The sequence below is a fragment of the Spermophilus citellus genome, assembly GCF_964194105.1.
Source record: "Spermophilus citellus genome assembly, chromosome: 5".
NCBI classification, from domain to species: Eukaryota; Metazoa; Chordata; class Mammalia; order Rodentia; family Sciuridae; genus Spermophilus; species Spermophilus citellus.
This window is the reverse complement of record NC_138186.1, coordinates 98,584,439-98,606,315: the sequence shown is the minus strand read 5'-3', so window position 1 is coordinate 98,606,315 and position 21,877 is coordinate 98,584,439. Positions and strand designations below refer to the sequence as shown.

The 21,877-nt window shown below is 42.7% G+C and overlaps 1 protein-coding gene across 4 annotated transcripts in view; it reads right to left on the bottom strand.

Annotated features, from left to right (window-relative positions):
- The window catches only part of ANKRD6 (ankyrin repeat domain 6), a 205,827-nt gene that overhangs the window by 29,045 nt on the left and 154,905 nt on the right, over positions 1–21,877 (bottom strand). For 2 of the 4 annotated variants that reach the window (XM_081295271.1, XM_081295274.1), the window contains exons 1-2: positions 4,363–4,457; positions 1,581–1,913 (exon numbers count right to left, since the gene is read on the bottom strand). In XM_081295271.1, the coding sequence (XP_081151397.1) occupies positions 1,581–1,868 (288 nt within the window). In that variant the 5' untranslated portion in view covers positions 1,869–1,913; positions 4,363–4,457. Of the gene's footprint in view, positions 1–1,580; positions 1,914–4,362; positions 4,462–21,877 lie in introns of those variants that run through there. The other 2 variants (XM_081295273.1, XM_081295272.1) reach the window with 1 other exon arrangement.

The following is a 21,877-nucleotide window of genomic DNA, read 5'->3' as shown; positions in this document are numbered from 1 at the left end:
ATGAATCAAGGCCTGAAGAGATCTAACTACTGAACACGAATTGATGCAAACTGGCTGGCACAGGTGGCTCCTGCCTGTCCCTTTCCCTGTAAGACTTTTCAGCTATACTCACTACCTGTCTCCAGGCAACAAGCCCCCTGAACCCCGCAGCTTTCCTCCTCCCCAACAGAGACCCACTTAGAGCCTGGATTCCTGTTTCTGTGGTCAGATAAACACTGCTGTACAGGTACAGCCCTCTCCCCAGCATCTGTCCTTGGCTGGACAATTGGTTTTGCTTACACCATCTGGAATGGTCCAGGAGGGCTGAGCAATATACTTTCTCCAGCTTTTAACAGCGGCCACTCTGAAGTTAGCAAGACGAGAAAGGCTCTGAGACAAGGCACATGAACAAAGTGCTGCCTGGGGTTGTCACTTGAAAATACTCTCCCCCAGAACACAACAAAATTTAACACTCTGAAACCCTCAGTTGAAAAAAAAGATCAGTTACCTGTGAACTGATTCTTGGCTCCTACAAAATTAAAATTTACTGTTGAAACTTTTGTTCTTTTAAACATGACACAGAAAAAGACGTGGCCTACATACTGATGAATCCAAGGAAATTTTTTTTTTGCACCAGGGATTGAATCCAGGGGCAATCACTAAGCCATATCCCCAGTTCTTTTTTATTCATTTTTTATTTTGAGACAGGTCTTGCCAAGTTGATTAGGTCCTTGCAATGTTGCTGAGGCTGGCTTTGAACTTGCAATTTTCCTGCCTCAGCCTCCCAAGCCACTGGAGTTATACCACTCCTAGCTGGACTGAAGCAACTCTGACATAATCCTTATTTCTATCCAATCTAGATCACAAAATTCTGAAACAAACCAAAATGCTGGGGAAATATAGCTTTCCCCAAATCATGTAGACAGTATTTGATTCCTACTATATATCAAGTAGATGGCATCTAATTCTCTCATACTCTGATAAGTCTCACCTAGGTTAACTAGCTAATTCAAAATAGCATGGTTAGACCAGAATGCAAATGGTCAAGGCTCTTTGCATTTATCCCAGGGGCTTCCAACCTGTGAAGCTAATTAACCTTAGGCTGAATCTCAAAAAAGACCAGGTACCTCTGTGAGGTTAGGACTGCCTCGTTGTGTAAGCTAAGTACTCAGCGTGGCATCCTGGCCACTGTGGGCACCCAAGATGCGTCTCTTGAATGATTAACTGCAGAGAAGTAAAGGGAAGATGCTGCAGCCAGAAACTTGAAGAGCCAGCAACCTCACAGTTTGGCACTTTGGCAAATGGGTCAGTGTGTTCCGCCCCAAAGAACAAACCACCAGCCCCCAATTTTTTTGAGACATCAATGCTTCTCCTTTCAGGGGCTCCAAAGCTCTCAGGTCTAAATCTTTGTTTTGAAATACTTTATTTTTCTCTCCTATGTGGTGAAAACCAGTTAGTATTCCAAAGCGAAACTCACAGAGGAAACACCAGTCATGCAAGGGTGGAATGTACCCCTCTTCAGGAGGGAGCCCCAGGTGGAAAGAGCAGACATGCTGCAAGGAAGCTCAAAGCCAGGTAGGTGTGTAAAGCAAGCCTCTGACCTCTCTCTCTGATCTTCTAGGGTTCTTCCTAGCCTTTCTTCTCAGGTTTTTCTTATTTTTTTCTTCCTTCATGTCTTTTACTGTGGCCATAGGGTCCTGGACTATTTCTGAGGTGGGGACGGTATGATTACTCATTGACCAATCAGAGATGGCGTTAGAACTCCGCTGAGGGTTGACAGCATTGTTGGGAAAGATGAGCGAATTTGCTTCTGGTGTTGCATATTCTAAAGAACTGTTTTCCACAGGTTGAAATTCATAATAATCCCACTCCAGGCCACTGGAGGTCATTCTTCAACTAATTCTCAGTCCTTACTATGCCATGAAGATCAGTATCTGTAGAATATGAGGTAAGGAGTAAACATTTCTATAGGTAACTTCTGAAGTGATTTACTCTAGTAATTAATCTCCCAGCTTCTTTAAACAAGACATTTCTTCTTCACATTCTTGCTTAGATTTCAAGGCTGATCATCACCACACATGGTGACATGGTATATACACAGCAGACGGGCACGGATTATACAGTGACCAGCAAATGCAGGACTTCCAGACTTGTGAAGGTCAATTCTGCCTTCTCCACACCCATCTGTGTTTTTTTTTCCACATTACTATTCTTATGTTTTGAGTTATATGGGAGAAACAAAGTGTGCTTTATCTGTCTAGGAAAGGGAAAAGATGTGAGAAAATAATTCCAATAAATAAAAGAGGATGTTACTGTCTCAAAGCAGAGCTGGCTTTCTGCTGACTTGTCTCACCTTGGCTACTTTGTAAGAACTCCTGCCTGTTTTACCTCCTACCTTGCCTGATAGAAACAGCAGCAGTTCTAGGAAATTAGCATGTCTTTTGCTGCATGAGGACACAGTGTTCCTCAGAGGGGTGTCCTGTGGGGATGGGTTAGCATACCTGGCATCGTGGCCTTGACACCGTGGTGAGCAAGGGCTTTAATTAAGCAAAAAGACTAGATGATCCCAACATGTTTATACCAGCAACTCAAGGCCCCACGTGGGTTTTATGTGGTCAGCATCTCCTCCCTGTCCCTGTATTTTCCTCCCATCATCTAAGGAGATGATATGAGTCAGGAATGCTATGTTGGTTACAATGTTTAAAAATAAAGTACTGTGTCTCAAGGTAAAAATCAACAACTTAAAGCTAAATTGGCATTTTCCGAAAGTAACATTCTTGATGATCCAAGTCTCCAGATGTAACTGGAAATTTATGACGCACACAAGATGTCCTGCTGCTCATGCATACAACAATGCCATATTCAGTTATTTATTTGCAAACAGTGTCCTTCTCATTTGGAAACACATTTGCCAAGTTTTAGGACACTGCACAGAGACTAAGGAAAACATGAATCACTTTAGTAAACCCTAGCACATACCTTGCATAGCTGAGGGCCTCAAATTTGAATAACACCTTCTTGCCAGTTATTTAAGGTAATTCCAGAAGAGGTTATGATAAGGGAAAACTCTTTAAGATTCTCTGTTGCTCACAAATTTCTTATTTCTTAAGAGTTCTACCACATGAATTAAGAATTAAAACAATTTCTAAAAATAGTTTGATTACATATCATAGACCCCTTTTTCTGATAACTCATTGGAGAATCATTTAGACAATTCTTAGAGAATTCACCTTCTGCAAAGACCGAACAGGACAACCCTATGTGCTATGTAATCCCATCCCACCCTCTGTTTATTGGCTCAGGAATTGACAGGTGACCCCAGAGAAGCCAATATGAGTCCTTTTCTCAATCATTTGAATGGAAGACTCAGATGTGGTCATGTTTCAAAAATAGCAGAGTGCCAGAGTAAACTCTTATGAGAAGCCTTTTCTTGGATTCCATGAGATCTGTGTCATTTTCCCCCCTTAAATAGGTCCTTGCCAACTAAATATATATATATCAGCTAAGAGAAATCAAAGTGAGAAAAAGAAGAAATTAAGTTTTTAAGCCCTACCTTTTCTCCAGTGGTAAATTTGTAGTCAGTGATACACATCTCCAGCAGGCCTTGCCTGCAATCACTGGGGTGTGAATGATGCTTTGTGTGAAGGCAGGACACAGGCAAAAGGCCTTCAATGCTCTGCATTTGAAAGCTAATAGAAAATGAACCATCCCACACTCCCAACCTCTAACTTCCTACTGAGAATGGATCTCAGAACCAAGTGCTTCTGAGGAAGTTCTTGCCACAACAGGACTGAGACGGAGCTGAAAAGTGTTGGGAGAGCATCTTCTTCCCTCTCACCTCATAGCTGCCCACATTTGTACTGTGAACTTCTTGGCAAAAGTTGTGATTTGGATCTGGAATCTAGGTCCCCAAAGTCTCATGTGTGGAAGGCTTTGTCCCCAGTACAGCAAAGTTCAGAGGTGGGGTTTGGAGTGAAGTCATTGGACCATGAGGGCTTTAACCTCATCAGTGGATTCATCCATTGATGAATTAGTAATTTGATGGTATTATTGGGAGGCTGCAGAAACTATAGAAGAAGGGGCTTCATTGAAGAAGGTGGGTCACTGGGTGTGTGCCTTAGAAGGCCATATCTTCTCCCTGGCCCCTTCCTTGATCCCAGCTGACATAACCTGAGATTTTCCCTTCCACCAAGATGCTCTGCCTCACCTCAGGCCCAAAGCAATGGATCTGGTCAATTGTGGACTCTGAAACCATGAGCCAAAAAAATAAATCTTTCCTCCCTTAGGTTGTTTTTCTAAGTATTTTGTCATAGCAACAAAAAGCTAACACAGCAGATAAGCTCCCCTGCTAACCCATTCCATAGAATGATGGCTTCTACTCACATCATCCTGGACATCAAGGTCACAGCCAGCCTTCAGCAAAATCTGGACCACAGAAAGATGGCCCTTATTGGCAGCAAGATGCAGGGGGGTCCGGCCATGCTGTTAACACAAAGCAAACACCGATTTTAGAACAAGATAGCAAAACTGCTCTCTTCAGGGTAGGGACAGGGGAAATTTTTTTGCCCCTTTGATTTGGCAGAAAATTATTAATTTACCCATATCTCAAGTTGTTTCAGTTAACTCTGGCTATTGGCATCATAATCAATTATCAATACATGATAATTTCATTTAGTGTATAATTTCTACTTCCCACCTGTAAGCAGCAAAATGAGAAAGAGTCTCATATCTTCTCATTTTCCTACTTAATACTAATATTATGGGATGACGAAGTGGCAATGATCAATTAGACCAGGGCCAGAGGTGAGAAACAGGAACTGCCAAGCTAGTTAGCCCTAGGAAAATCCGGTAACTCCTTAAAATGAAAACGGAACAAACTGATCAGGAAAGACTCTTCCTCCCTTTAAAAACAGATTGTAAAATGTTTCAGCCATCCAAAAATAAAGTATTTTAAAATCCAGATAGCCCCAACCATTTCAAAAAGCATCAGTAAAACTACTCATGCTCCTTGTGGATGCCTCACAAATCTGATCTCCCCTCTAATTTGGTATTCACACCCCTCTGCCTTTATGTTTTCACTGTTCATAGCCAAAAACAACACAAACAGATCTACTTATTTCAAAATCTTATGTCCACGGTAGTAAACTTTACAATGTGGCTCAGGATTTTTTTTGTCTAACATTACATTTTTGAAACTTTGTATGGTCACCTGTAGCTCCAGTTCAGTTCCGCTGTACTGATGAGCACCCACCTGGTTGTTTCCTTGGGTTTGCAGAACATATTTGTGAGCTCAGCTCTCAGGCACTTCTCAGCCCTACAGATGCATCATGAAGACCATTCCCTCAACTACTCTAAGCACCTGAGCTCCTGGCTACCACCCTCAGTGGGAACACCCAGAATAAGTAACACTTTGCATTGTAAATTAATTTCTGTCCAGAGAACTGACCTTGTCACACTCCTACTTCTCCAAGTTCTAAAGGAGGCATTATGCTCCCTTAACTCTCCCCCAGGATTCACTGTGAAGGAAAGGTCAAACATCAATGAGCCATGGCCCCAGCCGTGCTCAAACACTCCTGTGAAGAATATGGGTCTCACTCGGTCTCTGTCCTGCTTAGCATCTTGATAAAGACCCAAAGGCCTTTATTGATATTCTAGCAGGATAAACCTATTTATGGTCTCAATAAAACACCAGTTTGCAATGGGTAACTAGCCATTGGAGGAAAACAGATAACAGACAATAAAGGATCTTCATTTCTGGCCATGAAATGCAATCAAAGCACGAGAATGAGACTGGAAAGAAAGAGGTCAGAGCTCGCTTTAAAATTAGAATGCTTAATTAAGAACAAAGTTATTCTAAAAAAAAAAAGTGGTCTATAAAAAGCTTTCATAAAAAAGGCAACATCTGAGATGAAAGAATGACCTTTCTTTGCCAGTGACTGTGCTCAGCCATGAGCCACTTAACCTTAACTCATTAAGTGAAATGTCCGTAGCTGATCAGATGGAGCAAAATGACCAGGTCTTCATTCACTGGGCCTGGTCTCAAACTCCATCTGTCATCACATATCTTCACACCTTGATACTGAGTGAATGACCTTCAGTAAGTTTCCTAAGGGGTTCTGAAACAGGAGAGTTCACCACAGGCATAAGCAGAGATACATGTGTGTGTTGTGAGGAAGGCACAGCATGATAGGACACAGGCACCTCTGAGAAGCCAGAAAACAGACCATAATGGGAAGAGGTTGTGTGGAGGGAAGCTGGAATGGGGGCAGGGACATAGGATCACTGGATGTTGTGGTCAGGGGAGCTCTGAGGAACACATTCATCAGTAACCACGTCACTGCTAGGGAAGGAGAAACTCAAGGAGGATGAAAGATCTGAGTGAACATAAATAATCAGAAGCCAGGAGAAGGAAACACTGCTGTAGCTCTGCTGTGGACTAAATGTTGAGTAAATCCAGATACTGAAGCCCCAGTCACAAAGTGATGGATTTGAAGATAGTGCCTTTGGAAGGTAATTAGGACATAGCAGTGAGCCCTCGTGATGTGATTAGTGACTTACAGAAAAAAGAGCTTGCTGCCCCTCTTTCCACCACATGAAGATGCAAGAAGAAGCCTGCTGCCTGCAAACCAGAAAGCAAGGCTCTCACCTGGGTAATCTGGGTGCTGCCACCCTGATCTTGGACTTCCCAGTCTCCAGAAAGGTGAGCAACAAATGTCTGTTGTTGAAGCACCCAGTTGATCAAAGACAGGTTCAAACCAGATCGTATTTGAGAGGGCACTTTAGAAATCATGAACAAGATGACCCTGGATGGAAGCATCTTCCTAATGCAAAGTCAACAACAACAACAACAAAACCCTCCCTGGGCTGGGGATGTGGCTCAAGTGGTAGTGCGCTCGCCTGGCATGCGTGCGGCCAGGGTTCGATCCTCAGCACCACATACCAACAAAGATGTTGTGTCCGCCGAGAACTAAAAAAAAATATTAAAAAATTCTCTCTCCTCTTTCACTCTCTTAGAAAAAAAAAAAAGATTAATAAAAAAAAAAACCCTCCCTGTGGAGAAATGAAAGGCCAGAGACACCAGAACTGGATAGGCCTGGTATAAATCCCAGTTCTGACTAATAGCACCTGTCTGGCTTTGTGCATGGCAATTTCCTAAGCCTGCTTTCTCATCTGTCAAACAGAAAAAGCCTCCACTCTGGACCCTGCAGGTTTGGGATAAGAATGAGCCAACACCCATCTTCTGAGTTTCCCTTGCTCCCACTATCCTCAGCCTCCAAGCGGGAGGACACCCAACTGCTAGTTTTCCTCCTTGACACCCACATACCCTAACCCTTAGGAAAGGCCAGTGAGGCATTTCCACTGTAACAGATCTGGGTGAAGACTTGGGTCACTCAGGCAGTCAGAAAGGCTCTGACTGGAGGGTCGTGGTTTGCCACCGGCCTGTCCTTGACCCGCTTGTCTGCTCTCGATTTTTAAAATATAGGCTGAGGTTCCCATTCTTTGCATCTCCGCCTTACCATCAGGGCCTTTACTGTCTCTCAACCATGCCACCTCCAATTCCCCAAGTGGCCATGTTCACAGTCTTGCCCTCTCCATGGCTGAAATGACACTGGGGCATATTTCAGTCCCAGGTTTGACTTCAGGGACATAGATGGGATGGTGGGCTGGTTACAAACTCCAGTTTTAGGATGTCTCAGACCCTCAGAGGAGACTTCGACACCTTGGAGGCTTCAGGAGCACTTTAGCAGTGACAAAGGGGCTTCTCTGAGGAGGTTCTGTGTTCCCTCACAGGCTTATGGACCTGGGAAGGGTGCAGCGGTAACAAAGGCAGAAACCGTTTTCCTGTGGAACATGAGTCTATCAGCCCCTGGATCCTGGGTTTTCTCAACACAAGACCAAATCCCTCAGACACCACCAACCAAAGGAAGAGAAATGCAGAAATGGGCTTAGTTTTCCAGAACATTCTATAGCAAAAAGCCACAAAAACAGGGCCCTTCAGAGGAGCAACTGCTTACACCCAGTACACAGATACCCCGGACTGAGCCTGGCTTATGGGAAAAGCTGGAGCACCTTCAGAGGGAGAAGGCAAACAAAAACTGATCCTTACGACACTTCATGAATGATTCAGACCAAAGGATGCAACTGTTGTTTCCACGTCCCTAGGACTTTCTAGCTGAAGAAAAGTACACAGGAGAATGACTACTTACTATGAATGACAGAAGTTGTTTTTGAAATGTCAATTTCCCCTGAGTTCCACCCCAATTATCCTCAAAGCCAGTTCAGCTCCATACACCCAGGCCCTGGTGACCCAGGGAAACCAATACTGATGAAGGTCTGCTAGGAGCAGCAGGCACTGCCTTGAGAAGTTCACATCTGTTAGCTCATTCAGTCCTCCCAACCCCATAAGGTGGATACGATTATTCAGCTTATTTTACAAACGGGGAAACTGAGGCATGGAGAGACTGTTGTTTATTCTATACCACATAGAAGGTAACTGGAGTATGTGCTCACCTCTTAGACCATCTGACCCCAGAACCCGTGCTCTTACCCCTACATGCTGCCCTGGTGGTGCTGAGGGGCCACCTAGTAGAGGGAGTTTTTTCTTGCTGTCAGGAAGCTCCCAGGTCCTTGGGTATTGTGTGTGAGCCCAGACACTAACCTCTGGTTTCTTAGAAATAGCCTGGTTTCCTGGTTCTAAGATCTCTGGAATGAGCAGTGGTCTTCTAGTTTTCCTTTGCATTGAATCTCCTGGAGAGGTTGGTCCGTGTCATTACTGATGCCATGCCCCTCCTCCAGTCTGATTGTGGTGAGGCCCTGGTGTCAGGTTTTTATACACCTGGTGACTTTAATGTGTGATGGGTTAAGAACATAGGATGAGATGATAAGGGGCCCAGATAAGCCCTCCCCAGAGCAGCCCTCAGGTAAACCTGCTGGGCTGGGCCTGCCCAAGCAAGAGCCATTCCTCTTGTTACATTCTTCATGATTCGCTCATCCCCACCTGTCAATGCAAAACATCCCAAATACTGCACCATTAACAGCCCAGAGCTTGCCAGATCTTCAAAGATTATATATGCGATGTCATAAAATTAATAAAAGTTCGGAAAACAAAAATAATATCTAATTCCACAACCCAATTCAACTGTTATTTTTATCCAATTCTTTTCAGAGAATCTCTTTATTGATGCCTCTGTAGTTATATCCACAAGGTACATAAAATTATCTTGCTTTGTGCAATAATATACCTTAATCCCGTGACTCTTAAACCACATTGAACTGCAGAACCTCCTACTAGAAGAGATTGCTGGGCTCCCTGTCCAGAGTCTCCGATTCAGTAAGTCTGGGATACAGCAAGAGAATTTGCATTTATAACAAGCTTGCATGCCACGAGAGGGTACTTCTTGTCCCCACTATCCCTCCCTTTTACTTTCTCATCCCTCTCCCCTCTGCTTCCCACCCACCATGAGCTGAGCAGCTTTTCTCCATCATGTTCTTTCCAAGATTCTCTGCCTCACCTCAGGCCCAAAGCACAGAAACCAGACGACCATGGACTGAGACCTCTGAAATCGTAAGCCAAAATAGATCTGTCCCCCGCTAAGTTGTTGTCTCAGGTGTTTGTCATGGTGGCAAAAAACTAAAATAGGCAGAAATGGCTAGTCAGAGACCACATTAGGAGAGCTACTGACAAACCACTGGTTTTCAACTCTATTGCATATTAGAGTTACCTAAAATCTAAACCCACACACACTCCCAATTTTTATCCCCAAAGGGTTGGATTCCATTAATGTAGGGTGGGGTCTGGATTTTTTTTTTAATTTTGTTTCTAAGGTTCCAGGCAATCCTAATGTACAGTCAGAGATTATGAACCACTTTTAAAACCACCAGTTAAGATGGGCCACCACCTGTGACCAGGAGAGTGAGAGAAGGCAGAATCCCTGTATTTCCCTTTCATTCAACCAGCAGAAGCAGAGGCCAGAGCTGTTCACAGCCAGGAAACTGAATTGCAAAGGGCCTTGAGATGTTGCCAAGCAACCACCACAGAAAAGTGGCCCCACTGTCAACTCTGGGGGCACTGGCCTGGAATGATGCTTTGTTCAGGCAGGTTGAGCCCTGTGGGATTGACTCTAGCAGAACTGCTGTATTGGAACATCAGAGTGACTCCCATTCCAGCAGGTGACCCATAAATTACACTAACAGGTGATTATGAAGACCACACAGAACAAAACTGTCCCTGCTATTCATTCTGAAGAGCCAACTCCCAGCTGGGGACGGGGGTGGGGAGGGCTCTGTCAGGAAACATTCCAGGAGGATTCCTGTTGAGATATTAATCTCCCACCAACTAGGATGACATGGGAGCCGGGCCAAAGGTAACCAGTTTAAAATAAACCTTGAAATGAAGTGTAGGTGTTTATTTCCCCCAGCAGATGCTCACATTTGAAGCTGAGCCTCCTCACTGGACTCTGCAGACCAAGGTGTTTACACGAGTGGGGACAAGGGGTCATTTGAGAACCACAACCTACAGAAACAAGCCAGGGAAGACTGCCTCCATCAGACTCCATGGGGCCCAGGAGCTCTAGGTCATGACTCTGGCCATTCATTTTCCCTTGCCAGGTCACAGCTCCTGCTTTGGCGTGCCAGATCCCACTTACTAAAGGGCAGGTCTTTCAGACCAACAATGCCTACCTGTGAACAAGGTCTAACAGAAGAGCGCTAGACATGGAGGAGTAGAACAGAGAACCAAGTGTATCAGAGAAGCGAGAAGCAAGGGTGCTGGTTGGTGCTCCATTCCTGCAACGCAATCTCCATCTCTGTCCAGTGATGTTCCAAACCAGACAGAGAGCTGAGGCAGAAACCAAATGAATAAAGGGGCAGAAACTCTGAAGAATGGGGGTGGCATGGAAGGGAGGCTGGATTACAGGAATCAAGACTCAGTTAAAAAAAAAAGTTTAAGCATTTTAACCAGGGGTGTCACAAAAGGGCAGGTGGGTAGATGAGACTCATCTGAGGTGAAATGGAATAATTTAGGTCCAATTAGTATAATAGGATATAGCCCCCTTTCTCCTGGGGATCATGAGAAATACAATAGATCAAGGTCAGGCAGTCTTTTGAGGTAAAGAATGTCTGTGTATCAAAGTTCCTCCATTTTTCCCATGCCCCCCCCCCATTATGGATCAGCATCCACTAGTGGAGGGAGGGCTGGGGAAGGGGAATGGGGGGCAGGAAAGATGGTGCAATGTGATGGACATCATTACCCTAGGTACATGTAAGACTGCATGATGGTGCGACACTGCATTGTGTACAACCAGAGAAATGAAAAGTTGTGCTGCAATTGTGTGCAATGGATCAAAATGCATTCTGCTTGTCATATATACCTAATTAAAATAAGTTAAAAAATTGTAAAATACCATTCTTGGCTATGAAACTATTAGTATAATAGCTAATACTGAAGGATAATAACTATAATTTGTTTTCTTTTTAAAAAAAGAATGTATCTTGTCGTAGCTTCAAAGGAGAAGGTAAGAGGCAAGAATGGTAGAAGGTTAGTCAAATAAGTGTAAATTTTAGAAAGATAATATTCAGGTGGAACATGGTCTTTGAGAGTTTAATTTGGATGAGGTTAGTAAGGCCAACAGAGGTTAAATGAGTTCTCAGGATCTTAAATATCATTTGTGGCAGAACTGCAAGAGCTAGAATCCTGGCCACTTAGGTCCTAAATGACAAAAGAATCCCAGTTTCCTGAGTGTCCTAGGGGATCTTTTATCCTACACAGTATTCCCTGAGAGTTTCAACTGCCTGGAAGGATGTGGATGGGGAACAGAAAACTTTAAAACTCTTCTCAGACTATGATTCAACAAAGTTATAAAGACATTCAGAAAAAAAAAATAGGGGAAGAAAAAGTACCATAGACCAAAGAAAAGCAAAAATAGTAAAACTAAATTTAAAAATAACTTATAGTTTAACTTCCAGACTGTTCTTTCCTTAGCAGAAATGTGTTTTGTCTACTTGGATGAGTGACACAATACATCTTAATCAGACTTTAGGTGACAAGCAGCAGCAAGGGCAAGTTCCTTGGGTGACAAAAATCAGGCAGGATCCATGACAATTTCAGATGGGAAGAATGAGCTAATAACAAGATAATGTGTAAGTGGGGCAGATAGTAATTCCTGTCCTGGGGGTAGTACCCCAGTCCTACAAGGATAGGGATACTGGGACATTCCCGTAAAATAAAAACAATCAAATAATTTGGAGAGGTAATAAACTTTTAGTAATAAACTTTTACTAAAAGATTTAATAAGAGAATTCCTTTTGAGGTAATACAGTAACTGGGTTTGCTTCTAGAAAGGTCCACTAGAGATTTAACTGGCTGTTAAGGATTCCATTGACTCCTATAGCATATTTGTCCGTAAGTGATACGGCATAAGTTAATGGCTTTGCCATCCCCTCACAGGAAGCTAAAGTGGACCGTCTTCAATGGGTTGACATATCCACAGAACAAAGCTTGGGGTTCCAATGCATGAAGAACTGTGCATGGGAGGTAAGGACTATCCTTTCCAGAAATAAGAATCGGTGACTTTTCAGTAACTGTTAATATCATGTATTTTTCTTCCGTTGTGGGTATAATGAATTAAGGAACCATACTTCCATTTCTGAAATAGACCCAAGTCATAGTGTTATTATTATTCTTCTGGTAAGTGCTATATTCTATCAGGAAATGTTAATTTGTTTTGAGTTGGGGATCTCACTATGTTGCCCAGGCTGGCCTTGAACTAACCCTGGCCTCAAGCAATCCTGCCACCTTATCTCCTGAACTAGCTGGGACTATAGGCGTGTACCATCATGCCCAGTTTAGTATTAAGAACTTTTATATCTACATTCATATATAAATCCTGTTCTATTCTATTTACTTGGTTTGGGTATTAAGGCTGTGCTGGCTTTGTAAAAACAAATCTAACTTTTCATTTTGATTTAGGCTTGATGTTAAAATATAAAACAGAGCTGTGAGACTACTACGTGACTCTAGTACCTTTTCAAAAATCCCATCTTTGATTGCATTTCCAATCTTTTCTATGTAATTAGACTAAGATGCTTCTTTTGGGGTCAATATTTTGGGATTTTTTTATTGTGATAAAATATATGTAAGTGTACAATTCAGTGACATTAAGTATATTCATAATGTTCAACCATCACCACCATTCATCTCTAGAACTTTTTTCCAGATTAAATGCCTTCTCCTCCTTTCCTTATTGAAGTGGATAGAATTTCCAAAACTATATTGAATGAGACTATTAAGACCAGATATCCCTGCCTTATTCCTCGTCTTAGCAGGAAAATGTTCATATCTCACAATTATGTAGAATATTAATTGTAGGAATTTTGTAGATACCCTTTATCATGTTGAGAAAGTTCTCAATTTCTGGTTTTCTGAGAGTTCTTATCACAAATGAGTGTTGAATTTTGTCTTAAGCTTTTCCTATGTATCTGTTACTATGATTATTTAGTCCTTCCTCAGTTATCCATGGAAGAGTGGTTCTAAGACCTTCCAAGGATACCAAAATCCACAGATGCTCAAAACCCTTATATAAAAGGGCACAGTATTTGCATATAATCCTATCCACCCCTGTTGCATACTTTTTAAAAATATTTTTTATTGTAGATGGACACAATACCTTTGTTTTTATGCAATGCTGAGGATCTCATCCAGTTCCTCAGTGATATATGCTAGGTAAGCACTGTATCACTGAGCCACAACCCCACCCCCCTACTGTATACTTTAAATCATCTCTAAATTACTTATAACACTCAGGCATGACTATACAGTATAAACCAGTGACAGTAGCACCACGTGCTTTACGATTAAGACAAATGGTAAAAAGCCCTCCCCAACTACATCCATTGTTCAAGACAGACAAGAAGACATCAAAACCCATGCTAGCATGTGATCACAACCCCTTGATGCAAAAATCACCAGTACCCTCATTTTAAATACATTTCTATATTAAAAGACATGCCCAGGAGGAAGACTCAACATAATTTTAGACACATTTTGACTATATGCAAAATGAAGGCATGCCACAAAATTGCAATATGATCGTGAACCAATATTGCTATGAAACCTATAAATATGCAAATTCCCAATCCACAGCTATACAAATGTTGCTCACCCTTTGACTTCCTTGCTACTCTGCCTATGGGACATATTAATCCATGCAATAAATGATTCTAACCCTGTTATCCATGTTTAATTCTATCCTGCATGAGCTAAAGGACTCACTGAGTCAGTGATAGTACCTAATACAATGAAAATGACATAGTTACTATGCTATATTGTTTAGGAAACAATAAGAAAATCTGTATATATTCAGTACAGATGCACTTCTTTCAAGTTTTTTTTTTAAAGTCTCTCGTATAAACCTTTTTTTGAAAAAAAATAAATGAAGTATACATATGCAAGGCTTAGATTTTAAATATAGTTACAGAAGAGGAAAGCTTCTAGGCCTAAATAAGTTTTTCAAATATTTCTGATCTGTCTTTGGTGGAATCTGCGGATGTGGAACCTGAGGATACAGAGGCCAAAACATATCATTTCTCTTGTTTAGCCCGTTATTATAAACCAAATGCATAGCCCCCAAATTCATGTTGAAATTCCCCAGTGTGATGTTGTTTGGAGGTAGGGTCTTTGGGAGGTTAATGAGGTCATAAGGGTGGGCTCCCATGATAGGATCAGCACTCTTAAGAAAGGTAAGACAGAGAAGAGCACTTTTGCTCTCTACTAGATGAGAACACAAAGAGAAGGCAGCCATCTCTAAACCTGAGGCGTGTCCTTTCTAGGAACTGGATCTGGCACCTTGATCTTGGGACTTCCCATCCTTCACATACAAGGATCTGTACAAAACAAATGTCTATTGTTTCAGCCCCACAGTTTGAGGCATTTTGTGGTAGCAGCCTGAGCTAAGACACCAGTTGAGGGGCTGAGGCTGGGGCTCAGCAGTTGAGCGCTTGCCTAGCACATGTGAGGCCCTGGGTTCGATCCCCAGCACCACATAAAAATAAAGGTATTGTGTCCAATCACAACTAAAAAATATTTAAAAAGAAAAAGACACCAGTTGATATGTAGATTGTACTGGCTGCTGTTGAACAAACATTGCATACTTGGATCATGGTGTACAATTCTCTTTCTACACTGCTCGACTCAATGGAAACAAGGGCTAAATGCAGACCAAGCACAGCTCTGCCTACTCAGCCACACACCCTATCATTGGTTTATAACAACCCAAACATGCAACAGCCAACTTCCACTGGAAACAAACCAACAGGCCTGCTGAGAAAGAATTTGCAGTCTCCAAACAAGTTCCTGGCTTAATTTATTTTCTGAAACCCAAGTCATTACAGCTGAAGAGAAAGGAGGAAACAACCAAGAAGGACTCAGCAGATTCACCAGGGACCACCTGGGCTGGCTCTGGGCAGAGGCCCAAGTGGGCAACTTACAACTCCTAAAGCTCCCTCTCTGGCATCTTCATTTCCAGAACGTGGGTTGGGAGAACGACGCTTTGGAAGTCTAACAACATGCTGATTGCGGGCCTGGAAACCAATGATCCTCCAACACATGCTATTCAGGAAAAAAATGGATATTTAGGGAAGACTTTAAAATACTGATACCAGCTGTGCCCCAACACTGTAACATCTCATTTAGAGTGGTTAGGACCAACTAACCCTTATGACTTTGGGGAGCTTAGGAATTAGGACTTCCATGATTTGGGAAAATTTTTTACTGATATTTAGATTGTGAGTTACAAAAACACTCAGTTGTATGGTTAGAGATTTTAAGTTCAAACTGCTGAAGCAATAGAATATCAACAGCACTGACAGACTGCAAGGGTGTGTGTGTGTTGGGTGCGGGGGGCAAGATGGCTCCCTGACCTAACACCTAGGTTCCATTGGACCTCTGGGAAACGTTCCTACCAGGCCTGTCCAGAGCTGGGGAAGAAGGGCAAGCAGAGCCACCTTCATCCCCACTTAGAACCACTATAACTAAGTCACGCCTTCCACAGAGGGCAGGAAGGCACACAGGGAAGGCCCTGTACACTCCTAAAAATTCCAGGTAGGCAGGGAAGGGGGCAGAGAGATGGCAGCAAAGACTCAGGCCAACTCCTGGATTCTACTTTAAAAGCACTTCAGCAGCCTCTCCTGAAAGGTTCAGGTCAGTTTTGAGTCTTGCTCTCCTCAGAGTGTTTCCCCAGAGGCCAAGACAGGGGTCATTTCAGACCCACCGCATGAATTCTTATATTGCCCCTCTCAATCTGAGGGGCCATCTCTCCCTCCTCCAAAGAGCACCTTCTGGGCACCCACCTACCTTCACTGGAAACATGAGTCACAGTAGTGCTTCCTAATCAACACCCTCATCATAGCAAGCTAACACTTTCAGACTATTATTGACCTAGTACTTTCCTGTGCATTGTCTCATAGATAAGCCACATAATAATTCACAGCATACATTTGCATTCCCATAATTCAGATTTTTATTTCTTGCTAGTAAACTTGTTTCTAGTTTGGATTGACATTTGGAATATTCCATGACATTCTGTGAAGAGCTACATAACTTCCAGATGTATAAACAGTGATTAGCCCAGTGTTCCATACAGAGTGCTGTCCTGAACACAGGCAAGGCTGAGACTGCAGGGTAGTACCTACTGCAGTGTGTGGTCCCCATCTGCCTGGAAACTCCCCAATCTCAGGCCACAACCCAAACCAATTAAATCGGAGCCTCTGAGCATGTGCCTGGGCCATGGGATATTTTCTAGGCATTGATATATTTTATGGCTCTATAGGTGACCACACCCTATAGTCAGTACTGAGAAGGGCTGATGGAAAAGAAAGTCTGTGCCTCTGCCCCAGGCTGGGAAACAGTCACCCTGCTGTCCATTGAGTCCTTTCTTCATCCTGGAGGACATGACACTGTGCACCTGGCATGGATTACCTTATTTAATCCTCACCACAAATCCCTGAGCAAGGTGTCCTTCTGCCACTTCACAAATGGATGTGAAGGGCCAAGGAGGCCAATAACCTGGCAAGGGATGCAGATGGCAAAAGGGATTCTAGGTAAATATAAGTTGAGAAAGTCTTTAAAATGGGTGACAAGTTCATGGAGACAGAATGGTATTGACAGAGGTTGGGGAGAGGACAGTAAGAAGTTAGTGAAACCTGTACCTGTCAGACACTATGAGAAGGAAAAAGTTTAAATTTAAACATGGGGGTGGGGGATACACCCACATGACTGGACATTATCCCATCATAGATGACCATCCACTTGGAAGTTTTCTCCACTTCATTACCTATTCTGTTGCTCTGAGCTACTCTACAACTCTAAGTTGTAGAGCATCAATGGTGATACAAATACCTGTGTCCAGTGAAGATTCAGGGGAATATTGGTCAGCTTTACATATAATAGGCAAATTTCTGCTTTCTGAAGGCCTACATATTTGCAATTTTTAGATTTCCCTTTGAACTAGTTGAACATCTTAATGGTTTCCTCATTAATGGGTTCAATGAAATCTTAACACATCTTCATTTTATAACTGTCACTCAGAATTGCCACCGTAAGTCAAATTCCCCATTTTTTTTTTTTTTTTTTGTACTAGGGTTTGAACTCAGGGACACTTAACCACTGAGCCACATCCCTGGCTCTTTTTCTTATTTTGAGATAGTGAGGCCCTAAACAATTTAGTGAGACCCTAAGTTGCTGAGGCTGACTTTGAACTCATGATCCTCCTGTTCAGCCTCCGGAGCTGCTGGAATTACAGGTGTGCTCTGCCTCACCTGGCTCTCAAATTATTTTTTTATTTTTATTTTTTGTTGTTGTTATTTTGTGTTCCTCTACAACAACAACAACATCGTCTTTATTAATTTTTTCATGTGGTGCTGAGGATCAAACCAGTGCCTCACATATGCTAGGCAATGAGCTACAGCCCTAGTCCCTCCCCAATTATTTTTGATGATAGACTACAAAAGCCCAAATTTTCCCAGTTGAGATTTTCTTCCCATAGGGAATACTTATAGGTATTATAGAACAAACAGCAGATGTTCTAGGGCTTGGGGCTAATCTACCCTGTATGATGCTCTGAGTCTAATACCCAGCACTGAAGGAGAGGAAAAAATTAAAAAATAAAAGCAGATGCTCTGTTTGGCCCGACATGTAACTATATGCCCTCATCGCCCTGTTTATTTCAAATAGAATACAACTGCTCCGTGGAGCACATGGATCCACTAGCCTGCAGCAGAATCAGGGGCTGTGTCAGCCCTGTGCAGGCTCCAGCCCTCCTGCCAAGGACACACTGGGACACTTGGGTGTCAAATCAAAAGTTTCACACTGTCAAGGGTGAGAACCCTCCACCCACTTGTGAATGGAGAGCAAGAAAGGGGAGAAGAGAGATGGGGTTCCCTTCCATTAGCCACTTCCCTGCTCTTCTAATTCCCAGGCAGCTGGCCCCAGAAACAACCCAGAGAAAATCCTATGGAACTCATGCTGAAATGAAGGGAGCAAAGGCCCAACAGAGGTCAAATCAGTTACAGCAGAGAGCTCCCAGAGAGAATGCTAGAAAGGTAAGACGAGTTCAAATGAAGGAGAAGAGGGAGGAGGGAGCTGTCAGGAAGAGAGCCAGTGTTCCCTTGGGCCAGTGTCTGACGGGTCTCTCACACATTGCTGATGGAGTGTAAATTGGCACCACCCCTTTTTAGAGTGATTTGGCTATAGCTATCAAAATTACAAGGGCACACACACTCTCCCCCAGCAGTGCTACTTAGAGAAATCAAACATCATCACACTGTGCAAAGAGACACCAGAAAAAAGTTGCTGCAGTGTAATTTGTAAAAGCAAAAGATTAACACAACCTAACTGTCCATCAATAGAGGATTGGATACATCAATTATGGTTCATCCATGTATCATTTATACATCATTAAATAAAGATAAGTGAAGAAGGGTATGTATAGTATTCCACAATTTGTATAAAAAGAGGGAAACAGCCGAGTGTGGTGGCACACGCCTGTAATCCCAGTGACTCAGAAAGCTGAGGCAGGAAGATTGCAATTTTGAGACCAGCCTCAGAAACTTAGCAAGATTCTGTCTCAAAATAAAAAAAAAAAAAGAGGTTTGAGATGTAGCTCAGTGGAAAGCACCCCGGGTTCAATCTCCAGTACAAAGAAAAAAAAAAAAAGTAGGGAAACATCTCAAAGAAACAGGCAACAGGTTACCTTCTAGGTGGGAAACCCTGGTGAGGAGACAGCATGGGAGAAAGATTAGTAAAGCTTTGTAACTGCTTATTAAATCATTACTAATTTAAGTATTTTTAAGAAATTATATATTTTAATAAATTAGTGCATAGAGTCCTCTGGAAAAAGCACATGACCTACAGTGAAAGTTTTCACCTAACCAGCAACCTTCTATGTTGTGAGCCATCCATGGGCTGCGTGTAGTCCACCATGCACCGAGCCTATTGAATAGGAACATCTGGTGTCTGGGAATGACCAATGGACATTCCTTCTGGTTAACTGCCCTGACCCATTATGAATTCATATTCGGTTCTGCCAAAGGTCCCACACAGCAGAGATGGGGTGACCTGCCAAGACGCCAATCAACCTGCTGACTTCAAGACAGCATGAAGCAAGAATTCACCCCTGAAATCTCATCCCTGCCTTTGATGAACCCCCTTAAATAAACTGCTGGAGCCATTTTGCCTTGTCTAGTTCCAGCTCCTGGGTGGACTAAACCTACCAGGGCTCCGTTTTTGAAAATATATTTGATTCTTTGTCTCTTGTTCTTCACTAGTTATTCTAGACTTTAATTTCTCAGGTGTCTTACACCCTCCTTGGCAGGAAGAAGAACCCTCCAATGAGACGCTGGCCATCACCCCCTATACAAGTAAGCATCTATTTTCTCCCCCACCTACCTCCTGGGAACTGTGAGCTTAACAGAAATGAATATACAACAGGCTGGCAAATACAAGTTCTGACCCACACCTTTGCTGTAAGTCTTACTATTAAACACAAACCCACAATTTGAAGTAGACCGGGTCCCCAACTGAATGAAAATGGTGCCTTTCTACTAGAGTGGGCAATGTATTCCTGTCTGCCTGGGGCTATCTGTTTATGCATACTGGAAAGCACAATTATTAGTAGAAACCTGTATTGGTCAGATTTCTGTTACAGCAACAAATATCTAACTTGTAAAGAGGAAAGGTTTGGCTCATGGCTGAAGAGTTCTTTCTGGTCTGTGATGGGGTGAGCCTATGGTTTTTAGGCCTCTGGTGGAAAGGCAACACATATGGAGCAGTACCTGGTGGAGCAAAACCAATTGCCTCATGGACAGAGAGCAAAAGAGGAAGTCCAGGTGGGGACCCATCATTCTCTCCAAGGGCATGCCCTTCACTGATCTGAAGAATGCCCACTAAGCCCTGCCTCTTAATGATTCCACCTCCAGCATCCAAGGGAGACCAAACCTATACCACACAGGCCTTTGAGGGACAGTCACCTAAAATTCCTTCATTATTAAAGGTGTTATTGTTTTGGATGAATATAATAACCCCACCTACACCTAACTGGGTCTTTCCCAAGCATTTTCAAACTTTCATTCAGATAATGAAACTCGGACTCTACGCTTCTAAAAGCCCTGACCCAACCATCTCCAAGATGTGTCTTTCAGACAGTGTCCTATCCAGGCCCTGGCTCTTCACCCAGAGGATCCATTGAACTTTATTCCTAAAAGCTCTTGATGGGCCACACTAATTTACCTCCTATCTAGTGGAAATCATTAACATATCAATGACTATGCCTTTTGTCCCAGGAATTCTCTTTCTAGGCGTTTACCTAACAGATATTCTAAATCTGAAAGACACCTAGCATCCTCTATGATAGCAAAGAATGCAAAATTTGTAGACAACCTAAATGCTCATAAGGAGGTGACTGAATAAAATCCACAGTTTATCCACACAATGGGAGATTGGAGCCATTATAGCTGACAATTCGATCTATGTTCAATGATAGGGTAAATCTTAGATATGCCATTGTGGAGAGCAGGCTGTGAAAAACATGGAAACTAGTAAGCAGTTCTGTCAAAAATTTAAAAATTGAACTACCACACTATCCAGCAATTCCACTTCTGGGTACATATCCAGAAGAAATGAAAGCAAAGACCTGAACACTCATTTACACCCAGTTTATACAGCACAATTCCCAACAGTCAAGAGGTGGAAGCAACCCAAGTGTCCATTGATTCTGGAAAGGATAAACAAGATGCGATATTCACATAAAATGAAATATTAATCAGCCTTAGTAAGGAATGATACCCTAAACATGCTATATACCACGCATGGTGCTAAGTGAAATAAGTCAGTCACAAGGGGATGAATATGGTAGGATTCCACACATCCTGAGGTACCCAGAGTACTCAAATTCAGGAAGATAGGAAGTAGAATGGTGGGTTCCAGGTATCAAGACGGGGAAATAAGGAGTTAGTGTTTAATGAGTATAGAGTTTGTTTGGAAAGAAAAAAAATTCTGGAGATGGATGGTGACAAGTTGTACAACAATATGATTGTACTCAATGCCCCTGAATTGTAAACTTAAATTAAGATGGGCTAGGATGGGCAGCACAGGCTTGAAATCCCAGCAACTTGAGAGGCTGAGGCAGGAGGATCATAAGTTTGAGGCAAGCCTTAGCAACTTAGCTAAGGACTGGGGATGTAGCTCAGTGACAAAGGACCCAGGGTTCAATCCTCAGTAGCAACAACAAAAAACCCCACAAAGGGCTGGGGATAGGAATGGGGATTGATAGCAAGTGGCTATGAAGTTTCTTACTGGGGTGATAGAAAAGTTCTAAAATTAGAACGTGGTTGAATTAGTCTTCCCATG